The sequence below is a fragment of the Lethenteron reissneri genome, chromosome 14 (genome assembly GCF_015708825.2).
Source record: "Lethenteron reissneri isolate LAM-NWPU_2019-01 chromosome 14, ASM1570882v1, whole genome shotgun sequence".
NCBI classification, from domain to species: Eukaryota; Metazoa; Chordata; class Hyperoartia; order Petromyzontiformes; family Petromyzontidae; genus Lethenteron; species Lethenteron reissneri.
Window position 1 is genome coordinate 4,364,396 of NC_083792.1, and position 11,793 is coordinate 4,376,188.

General features: G+C 46.5%; 1 protein-coding gene across 1 annotated transcript in view; it reads left to right on the top strand.

The window, feature by feature from the left end:
- The window catches only part of LOC133342290 (5'-3' exonuclease PLD3-like), a 34,336-nt gene that overhangs the window by 9,301 nt on the left and 13,242 nt on the right, over positions 1-11,793 (top strand). Inside the window, exons 3-4 of the mRNA XM_061551362.1 lie at positions 2,615-2,766; positions 8,779-8,962. Of these exons, the coding sequence (XP_061407346.1) occupies positions 2,615-2,766; positions 8,779-8,962 (336 nt within the window). The remainder of the gene's footprint in view (positions 1-2,614; positions 2,767-8,778; positions 8,963-11,793) is intronic.

Sequence of the window (11,793 nt, forward strand, 5' to 3'; positions counted from 1 at the left end):
TCCGTCATGAGGTGTAACTGCTCCAGGAGTTACACCTGATGACGGAGGCTTGTGTTGCTTCCGAAACGTCGTGCTTTAATCTAGTTATTTTCATTTATTAGAATATTTTTTTTATTTTTCCCCTACGTGACTTTACCGAAAAAACCTAAGAGTGTGTGTGTATATTTGTTCGCGTTTGTGCGTGCATGCGTGAGTTGCAAGTGAAAACGGTTGGAGACTAAGTTTGGTCGTGCATTTTACCCATTTTCGATTCCGAGACGTCTTCAAGTTGCAGGTTGGGGTCCCGTTCACCGCTGAATCTCGGAACGCTTAGGCAGTTTGCATAAATTTTATTTAGAGAGGCGTATTGCCGCTGTCCTCAATGACATTGTACTGTACTCTGCACACAAAACTGTAGTAACACGACCGCACTCTATGATAACTGGCACCAAACTGAGCCACACGTCCTCCTCCCGCATGGCCATTTACTTCCGATTCCGTTCTGAATCGATTCGATTCCGGTCCGATGACGTTAAACGTTACGTAATTGGAACGGGAACGGTTTACGGGCTGCACAGCATACGAGGGATTTGGTGCGGCCAGAACCGCTACTCCGTAAACAGGTTGTTTGGCCTAGTGCCGTAAGCGAGCACCTATTAAGGCATGCATAGTGCACGATGGGGGGTGGTGTGGCAAGCATCCGCGCCAGGCTCGCCTTTTGCCAAAATGAGTGGTGAAGTTCCACACCTTCGATGATCACGGTTGGCTACGTACGGTGCGAGTGAACCAAGTTCAATATGCATACACCAGGGTACTGATGTAACTCGCTACCGATATTAGCCAAGGGCAGGAATAGAATCCAGGTCACTGGGATTGGTAACGCAATGTTATGAGCGCAGCGCACGGCACCCATGAACACAAAAGACATGAACATCACAACAGGGTATGCTGCTAAACATCGATATTCCCCCGCCTGGCCGGAATGGATTGCTGTGGGAAGCACAGATGGCGAACAGCTGTTGTGGCACACGGCAGAAAAAAAATACACACAAGGACGGAATGGTGGAAGTAGCCGGTTGGCTCCAGGTCAAAGGACTGAGCTGGCACCGCTGAAATTGTGGGTTGGAAGCCAGAAAGCTTCCTCTGATTAAATAGCCGCGTCACCAATGAACGTACACAAAATAATAATGAAATAAATTGTATTTGTCACTTGAACCTTATTGCGGGACCCCGGGGTCCTATAAGCCCCCGGCTCTCGCATAAACTGCGTTGCGACGTCATTTAATGTCTGTTGAAGGCGAACGACATGGCGATCTATTCCTCTCGACGAGCTCTACACGATGCGCTAATCAAAGTTTAAAAGTTGTGTTTCTTCTGCGCATCCGACCTCGCTGCGCTTGGACGACATGACAACAGAATGATCCGCGCCAGGTGGGTCGCGGAGTTTATGTGCGCGGTGGGATGGAGTCGCCAAAAATAAATTAATTAATTACGGTTTTGACTTGCCATAAGGTTCACTTATATAACCCCAGCTCTTGAGAATTAAACACATCTCATTCACTGTCATGGAACAAACAATGACGTTTCGCTTCACGAGCTTGGAGCTTCTATTCCATTCCTGCAGAAGTTTCGCCCCCGGTACGCTAAGCGGAATGTCTCTTATCGTGCTTAGCAACACCCAGTACATCCCCAGAACACATCGGAGCGATGAATTAGACTTAAGTCACAGATTCTCGGCCCGGCTAATTAATAGGTGTTTGCTAACAGCACTTTCCCCACAGTCTGCATGAAGGTTACATGGAGGAGCTGTTGTTCTCTTAGGTTTTTGTGGTAAAGTCACGTAGGAAAAAATAAAATGAAAATTTATAAAAGTAAAATAAAAAATCACGACGTTTCGGAGGCAACACAAGCATCCGTCTTCAGGTGGAATCGTCACAGCACGATTGCTGTTTCAAGTAAAGAGAAATTCCAAGAGACCCGACCTTGTATATATACTGGTTGAGGGGGGGAGGAGCCAGGGTAGGCCCCTGGGTCGGAGTTTTTTTATTATTATGGTAAGGTTGGTACGGCTGAGGCTGCTGTGGCTGAGGCTGCTGCTAGGACTGAGCCTTTTTCTTCTTGGTTCTTTCGGTAAAGTCACGTAGAATGGAAATAATAAAATAATAAAAATTAAACATAATAAAATAATTCTCACGACGTTTCGGCCACAACGCAAGCAGCCGTCCTCAGGTGAAGAACAGGTCTGTCGAGAAGACAGTCTGAATGACACACTCCAGGCTTGGAGCGACTATTTAAGCTGGGATGGAGGGGGGAAGGGCGCCTTGACAAAATAATTTGCATATCAAGAGGAATTTAGCATATTTATGGGAATGCAGATATGCGATTAGTACTACTTGTGAAATGCGTAGGAGGTTTGGCGGGGGGTTTAAAGTCATTATGCCCGTGCATTATGCAGGATTAGCAGCATCAAAGGGAGGGGATAGGGGTAACATTAATAAAGGGAAGGAATGTTAATAGTATGTAGCTGCAGTAATTATGTAGACTGGTTGAGCTGGGAGCTTTTGTCTTTGTGCTCGTATGTACGTTTGCTGCCCCCTGTCCGCCCTGTCCCCCCGCCCCCACCACGTGTTCTTAGCGACTGGCGGTGTTCGTGGCACTGCTGGGCGGCGGGGTCCTCATGCTCTTCGTGGCCGTGTCCCTCCATCTGCCGCTCGTGTGGGATGTGGTGCGCACGGCCAGCCACCTCGACTCGGCCACCAATCCGGGAGTTTGCGACGAACCCTGCAGGTGGAGCTCCAGGCGTTTTTTTTCCCCACACACGAATACCACTTGTTGAAAAAATAAATTGGCCAAACGTACTGATGTAGGGTCCTCGTTGAAACAAAAATGTCTTGAGATTCGATGAGGATATCCCGGTGAATAGCATTACCAATTTTGTTATTATGAATCTGTTTCTCATGCATAGTCAAACAACATAGGCCCTTAAGTACTTAAATGCCATCACAAGTTCATTACAATGACTCGTGCAGGTACAGAATCCGAATCTTTATTTATCCCGGAGAAATCTGATGAGCTATGAAGCTCTTTTGCACAGATATCCAGGAGGGGCGGGTCAGAATTGGTGGAACCATGATGCACCTTCTCCAGCCTTCTACCGTATAACAAGAGGTGGGCACATTTGTTACGGGGCTTGTAATGCTTGTAATGCTTGTATCAGAGAACTCGTCTGACAACCGCTGAGAACGCGAGCTTTAAACTGTACAGCCACCCCTGATTAAACCAAGATTGCAAGTGTAGCCACGAATAAAATGAGGATTCTACTGATAAATACTGTTGAGACTCATTGGGAATTTTATTGATAGATTAATAATTGCAGCACTTTTATCGCTCTGCTGTTGGATGACGGGCTCCTCTATGCCTCTTGGTTCAATGGGGGGGCTGTTTGACCACACTTCCTCAATGCTGGTAAGTGCAGGTTGGTGACGCAGGTCTGCCTGGGGCTGGTTCACATATCACCTCCCACTGGTGGTGTGAGCTGCAGCCACGAATTGACCTCAGGTCGTGGAGTTCAATAAACCACCGCACCGCCGTGCCACCCCATGAACAAAGTGAAATTAGAATTTCGTCTCATTTGTGATTGTCAGCCCAGTCGCCCAATGTTTTTTATCTTAACTTTGCATGTGACATCTCCGACAGCAAGTGTGTAATCAGATGTTTTTGGCCAATTTGGTTTGCGTCGAACCACTCGTTACAGAGCATGAAGGAGGGCTGTCCTTGCTTGAGTGAGAGGGGGGCCTATCGGACCGGCTATCGAAGTAGTTCTTTGGTGTCATCCTCCGGGCTGTCCACTGATCGAATCGTGCTGGCAAGTCTGCTGATAGTGAGAAATCGGGAACAAGATTTCTTCATGTGACGATATGACTGATAAATATGACTGACCTCGTGATAAATAGGGATGTAATGGATGATTTGCCAAATGTCATAATACTTGTCACGTTATCATCAACACACAAGTCTCCCCTTAAAATGATGCTTAGAATATAATTTACATTTTTTACACCCAGAGTTTCCTTAAACTCCAAACGGTGTATATAACAACACACAAGGCACCGTCTACTTATCTGCTCGACATTTGGCTGTCGAGGGACTTCTGGGCAGTTTCGCGAGGAATTTCGGCAATCGGAGAGCGTTGTTGCGATGGGTTCGCACATTGCGCTCTGGACCCAGTGAGCCGAGTTCAAGCCCCAACCACGCGAGTGACCAATGACATCTCAACCGGTCCTGTTCCCCCTTCCTTCGGCAAACACACGCCGAGCGGCGTGGCGAAGTATGGTCAAACGATCGTTGTTTTTTTATTATGACTGGCGATGTACAATAAGGAAGTGAACCCATTGCTTATCGGGGGTATTGTCAGCCCTCGAGGACCACATTCTTTCAGTTCTTTACATTTTTTTTATTTCTCTTCAAACTTTTTAACCCTGTTGTTCACAACAAGCTTCAACTGGTGCAAAATGATGCAAGCGAAGAGCTCATTTTTCACGCGTCAATCACAACACATTCACTCTGGTTCTCGGACACTGCGCTGGATTCCTGTTAAATTCCGTATTGATTTTAAAATCTTCTTATTACTTATGAAGGCCCTTGCAGCACCTTAAGTTTCTGAATGCTGAACTTTTGGTAGTTCCTTAAAGTATTGCCAAATCGGGTGAGGCTGAGGGCCTTTTTAAATCCTTTATATTAAGTTCGCTTGCTTGCTTAGGACCGTGCACATCTTTCGGTCGTTTTTTTAACCCACTTCCCGTGATCCAATCGAGCTGACATTTTCCACACAGACTCGTTGTGCGTAACAATTAATGTTCGAGAAAATTTTTTTCCAAAATTTTACACTTTTTAGGACAAAAATATTATATTTAATTACCAATTGCTTAATGCTGCCATGCAATCATCTGACCCATAGGTGGCAACCATCTCAAGGCAGAGGACGAGAGGACTCTAGCCGCCACGTATATAAAGGATTTATAGTGAAAAACTTTGTTTTTACGGGTTATACTTGTTTAGTTGTTACATTGCCCACCTCTGGAACTCTGACAAAATGCCGATGCATTTTTTTTTATTTGAAATGAAATTGAGAAACATACGAGTTTGTTAATGTTTGAGCTGGATGATATTGGGCAGTGCACCCGATATTATTAGTTGTCAGAAACTAAGCAGGCTTTGAGCTTGGATAGTACATGGATGGGTGACCCACCATCTGCAAGAGACCGGTGTAATAAGTATTATGGGCAACAGAGAGCAGTGCAGCATTGTCCAGTAATTCCTCGTTTAACGCGGTAGATGCGTACCTGAAAAGTGCCTCGTTTAGCGAGGAATTATTGTATAAACATGACAGGGCGCAAACGATAAATGCCAACTTGAATCGCATTTTCACTATTAAATCAGCCTGCAGTCATCCCATGGCAGAACAGAGAAACCGAGCTGAGGGTCAGCCGCCGTGCATCTTTCCCCGCGTGTACCCAGAATTCCCACCGCCCGGCCACGCAGCTCATCGTCGACTGCTCAGAAACCGCGTTATAGCGGCGTGCGTTCCGCGTCACTCGTAAAGCGTTCCCTAATAGAAGAAGCTCGTTAAAGCAAAAACGTTTTGTATGGAGATGCGTTAATCGAGGACTCGCCAAACATTATTCTGCACTCCCACCTTTACCGGGCCACACTGATCAGCGTGGTGAAACACGGTCAGATATAATAATGTTAATTGTGGTTTTACCCTTTTATCTGGCAACAAAACTGACACCTTTTTTTACAAGGAGTCATGTTTGCATAGACCACAAAAAGGTGTCAAAAAAAGGTGTCAGTTTTGTTGCCAGATAAAAGGGTAAAAAAACAATTATCATAATTTTTTTTCTTCTGGCAAATGAGGTTCCAATGGTGTAAATGCTTACCCCGAGCTCTCATACTCTGATGGTGCATTGTCTTCGAGTTGTGCGCCTTTTGGCGTCATCTGGTCCAACACCATGTGAGACTAGGCTCTAAGGAAAGCTGTCTCGGGTGTGGACCAATCAACTTCAAGGACAGTGCATACATTATCAGAGTTATGTTTTTTGTTTGCATTACGACCGCAGGTATTGTGGTCTATGCAAACATGACAGTTTTGTTGCCAGATAAAAGGGTAAAAAAACAATTATATATTATTTTTTCTTCTGGCAAATGAGCTTCCAATGGTACGGTCAGATATAATTCACGGCCCGCAAGGTATGAGGGGGGGGGGAGGCCCTCATCCAGCAGTGGATTGACAAAAGGGCTGTACATGCGCGTAGTGTTGTCACTTACGACGCCGGCTCGGGTTGTAAGGCGCAGGTGAGCAACCGATCATCGCTTGTTTGGACACGGGAGACCTTGCGAGTGAAATGAATCACTGGTGCTTGGCACATCGTCAACACGTGAATGTACAATGCAAGCGCGAAGTCACACCTCGTGTATATGCTCATGTTACTACGGTGGGCTCACTGCAAAAGGGAGTGTTGTTTACTTGTACGTTGTGTCGAGGAATGCTGCTGCAACCTGTTTTCATTGTCCCCTGCTCGGGGAATCATGTGATAGGTGCTTTAGGCTGAGAGATAAGTCGACTGCCATGTTTTGGAGCGATTCCAACACGGTGAACGCGTCTTACCTGGAAGTGTAACGTGATCCCCCGTATCAATACCATGCACGCGATGATCCACACCTCGTGCGATTTTATGAGTCGTCAGTTTTAAGCTGGGGCACCGCGTTTGCCAAGATGTTCACTACGTCGCCTGGTATTCAGGAAGTCGTGGGTTCGATCCCCGACCCCTGTTGTGTATCTGGAGTTTGCGTGTTCTCCCCGTGGTCGCGTGGATTTTTCTCCGGGTCCTCTGATTTTTCTCTCCCACATTTACAAAATGTGCGTTTTGTAGAGTATTTGTCTGCAATATATTTCCACGTGATGAGCCACTTCGTTGAGCTACCATTTGTGGACAGGTCGCTTCCGAAAAAGAGCTGTAGAATTTCGATTTAAAGCTTTCGTGACTGCAGGGATTCATCTTCTTGGTTCTTTCGGTAAAGTCACGTAGATGGGAAATAATAAAAATAAAACATAATAAAATACAATTCTCACAACGCAAGCATCCGTCCTCAGGTGAAGAACAGAGCTGTCGGAAAGACGGCGTCTGAAATCCTTTCTTTCCGACAACCCTGTTATTCACCTAAAGACGGCTGCTTGCGTTGTGGCCGAAACGTCGTGAGAATTGTATTTTATGATGTTTTATTTTTATTACTTTATTATTTCCCTTCTACGTGACTTTACCGAAAGAACCAAGAAGAAGAGCTATAGAGCTCGGGTGGGCCTTACCTGGTAAAATAAAAAATAGTTTAGTTCAGTAAAGCCTGGGCCTGCATGTCCTGCAAGCAGTCGAGTTGCCTCTCTTGCTGTGTGCACAAAGGCAAGCCAGGCGTGGCCGTTACCTCTCCCGATCAGATATTGGACACGTTGTGCTAAGCAGCACTTGTCCCGACTGGTGAAACAACCTGACCACAAAAAGCCCCCTTGTCTCTTTCTCTCTCTTTAATGCTGAGCTGTAGTGTTAAACAAGCTTGACATGCCCTGAGGAAACGAGGCTTGTGAGAGGCAGTACGTTAAATCAGCAATGTGTTTTTCCCCCGATGGGAGCTGTAGAGCGCTGTCTTGTGTAATGCTAAAGGCTTGCTTGAGAATCGCGCTATTGCACAGGTGGTTTTCTGATTATGTTGCCCAGTAAATTGATGCGTTTACAGAATCAAATACATTTTGCTTGGGCGGACAGTTTGCTGGCAAATAAATGTCCGTATTTACGGACCGTTTAGCCTATGCTGTATGGATTTTTCTCTGCAGAACAATACTGTCATATGATTATGAATCAATAGCCAACCAAATGATATTCACTCAGGAAGGTCTTTCTTGAGTCTCCAGAACATATTTTTGAGGTCTCACATTCGGACAATTGGCCACTTCCCGTTAAACAGTGTTTGTGGTAGGAAAGTTACTCGTATGACTGCGTAACAATCTCACAGCATATGACGAAATCTGCTTGTGACACCCTGGCGAGTGATTCCTCCGTACGATGTATCCTACATCTGCAGCTTAGAGACATAATTTTGACTGTTAAACAAGCCAAGTGGGCTTGGGAAGGACATGTCATTAGAATTGGGCCCGAAGGCATCGCTTAATTGATTAATTGAAAGGAAAAAAAACACCGCAACACCGTTCCAAACTGGCAGTCCGGTGCTACGTACACCTTTTTCTCCCGCAAGGACAGCTGCCACTGGGGGTTCCGTTGTTTAGATTACAGCAAGGCATTGGGATGGTTGAGATGTAAGGCGCTTGGAGTTGCCAAGGCGGTTAAGTGAGTCGGCACTCAATTATCACGGTTGGCTACGTACGGTGCGAAAGAAGTTCCACATGCAAACATGACTGCCAGATAAATGCCGAAGCCTTATCCTTAGAGGGGGCGTTGGCCAGTGGTCGAGAATAATGACAGATTGGCAGGCAAAGGAAGGGAGGCGCCCGAATGCGCTTCCACCGCAGATGTGCAGTAATGACGGCAGCTCGAATGCAGGTGCTGGGTAGATTATTACATCGCAAGGCTGTGAGGTGACGTGACGATGACTTGCGGGGGGGGGCCTTCATCTGGTATTGGATTGATTGAGTGATGATGACGATGCTGCCATCCTCCCCAATACTCGAGGCGTGAGTTGACGCGTGTTCCGTGCATGTGTGCTCGTTTTTCCCGCCCGACCCGGCCGCAGCCTGGTGTTGGTGGAGAGCATCCCAGAGGGTTTGACCTTCCCCGAAGGTTCGCCCGTGCACCCGTCCATCTTCCAGAGGTGGAGCGACCTCCTGCACACTTCCTCGCAGACCGTGCAGGTCGCATCCTTCTACTGGACACTGCGCGACTCCGATTTGCAAATCAACGAAAGCTCCGCAGCACAGGTAAGCAGCCGACTGCCTCTCAATTAATTCCTTTAGAACTGCTTTTTTGTGTTTAGTTTGTTGTCCTTGGATAAGCACGGTTGGCTACGTACCGTGCGAAAGATGTTCTGCATACATACATACATACGCACCCACACGGTTGCACAAAAACAAACGCAAGACTCCCTTGCTCAGGGCGCCACGGTGGCGAGATGTTAACTACCTTGCCTGGTATACAGAAGCGTGTGGGTTCGACCCGGACACGTGGATTTTTCTCCTTGTCCTCCGGTTTTTCCCTCCACATTTATAAACATGTGTTTCGAGTATTTCGCTGCTGTAAATTTCCACGTGGTAGCCACTTCGTTGAGCTGCCATTTGTGGCCTGGTCACTTCTGAAAAAGGAGCTAGATCGCTGTGGGCCTTACCCTGGTAAAATAAACAAAAAATGTTAGTTTATGTATGAGTCTACAGTAATATTAGCTGGGCAGTGGTAGGTGCCCGCAATGTCATCCAGCAAATATGGAGGCAGCGAGGGTTGGTGGAACGCACAAATGTTGTGATAAAACTCACTTGTGTGGGCATCGAGGTTTCGTACCCTGGCTCGCTTTTATTAATTTTTATTTAATTTTTTACCTACGTGACTTTACCGGAAAAAACCTAAGAGTATGAATCCTTGCAGTCACGAAAGCTTCAAATCTAGAATCGCCAGAAGAAGGCGGCACAGCAAAACAATGTGCAGTCCACCTGTTCCTTCGGTATGTCATTAGTGTGATGAACATAAATAACTATGTAGCTCACTAGGCCTTACCGTGTAAAATCAAAATAGTTACAATTATCCACTCCCTGATCCAACCAGCCACTTTTCGACTTCTAGACATTAGAGGCGGCGGGTGCCACCATTGAGCATTTATCAAGGCCGCAACCACATAAGGGAATGTTACGGTCAGTAATATCCCCCAGCAGCTGTTTGTCTCCCCAGTGCTCATGGTTCATCAACTGTATGGTTGGTTACCAGTTAAATCGACCAATTTGAGGCCCAGGACAGGTTAATATAAAATGTGTCACTCATGAGCATGGCTATGAATTGAACCGAGGTCACCGCACTGCGCCGCGCAATATCTCCCAAAGCACGGCCAACAACAACAACCGCCGTTCGCCGCCAAGTGGCGGTGACGTCACCACGGCGCTTGTACCAGGCTAGGTGTACCTCGAGGCCATGTGAAGTGTCGAAGGGATCGCTAGCAGGACGTCATGCGACAGAGCCAGCCACCCTACACGTACGCCCACGTAGACGCACATTGCTGCTGATGAACATGTTTTACACCTGTTTACAAGCCATGGATAGAGAAGGGGGGGGGGTGTATGTTTTATCTTGGAGCATTGACAGACGTATGGTCGGACACATCTCAGTAAATTCCGATAGAAGGTTCATGAAAGTATATGATGTACTTGAATTTGTGGGAAGGACCTTCCAATCTTGTCACAAGCGAATGACAACACAAAGCTACAGCAGTTGTTTCGACTTGCCCCATTCTTGGCCGTCGGTTCTCTTTCTTATGCACCAGCTCAGCGTTTCACCGATGTTGACTGAGCCCAAGATTGCTGTGTCGGCATTTAATCAGCTGCCTACAAAGACGCTTTGTGAAAACGATGTCTGACAACAGATTACGCCAAGACTTCCCCCCACTCGTGGTTAACCTCAATTTCACGACGAAAAAGGAAACCCAATGCATTGATGAGGGTTCTTTTTATTCTACTAATTGTACCTTTTTTTGTGCCTTTGCCGGGTAAAGCCCGCTTAGCTACACAGCTCTTTTTCAGAAGTTACCTGGCCACAAATGATAGCTCAACGTGGAAATGTATGGCAGCCAAATACTCTAAAAGCATGTTTATTAATGTGGAGGGAAAAAAACATGAGGACCCGGAGAAAAATCCACGTGACCACGGGGAGAACAATGCAAACTCCACATATATCGACGTCCGGGTCGGGATCGAACCCACGACCTCCTGTATACCAGGCGAGGGGGTTAACATCTCCTAGCCACCGTGGCTCCCCTATTCATCTCTACCTGTCTAGAACTCTCTGGGATTGCCTCCGCAATGTTACGATGGCAACTGAATTACTTTCACGTAGAGTTGATTTTTATAATTCACGGCACTGCTACTGTGATCCTAACAACCTTTTCAACACAGTAAGCTGGAGTTGTCTTAACAGCACATGAAGGTGCAGCCCTGCAATTGCCTGCTCATGGCATTGCTGGTGGAAGCTCTCTAGAGCCACTCGAGGGGGTATATGGCCTACTCTTCCACGTTAGCCAGATATCGACTGTGTTGAAACCATTTAGACGGCTGGGCAGGACTGAGGCATGGGCGGGGGGGAAGGAAATTAAAAAAAACTTGCACCAATGTTTCAACTTGTGTGTATGTTGAAGTTATTTTGCGCCGTACGTAGCCAACCGTGCTAATCTTCGAGTGTGGGGGAAGGACAACAAACTAAACACAAAAATCAGTTCTAAAGAAATTACTTTTAAATCGAGATTTAAAAAAAAATGTTTTTATTGCAACTCAACGCGAGCCCGGGACAATACACTGATCGCAAAACTGGGGAGGGGAACAGAAACACCATGAACAGCAACCCCATTTCAAAGTTTATAATCTAGATTATTAAACAGTGAATAGCTCCAGTGGCTTCCTAATATCGAAAGGAAGAGCGTTCCAGACGGCTGCAGAAGTGCATCAATAAACGCGCGATGTGGTGGGATAACGAAGTAAAACTTCCGACCTCTTTGGTGCCAGTCCAGTTTGCTCACCGTCGCACCACGGCAGCATCCATCACGACATTTAAACACGCA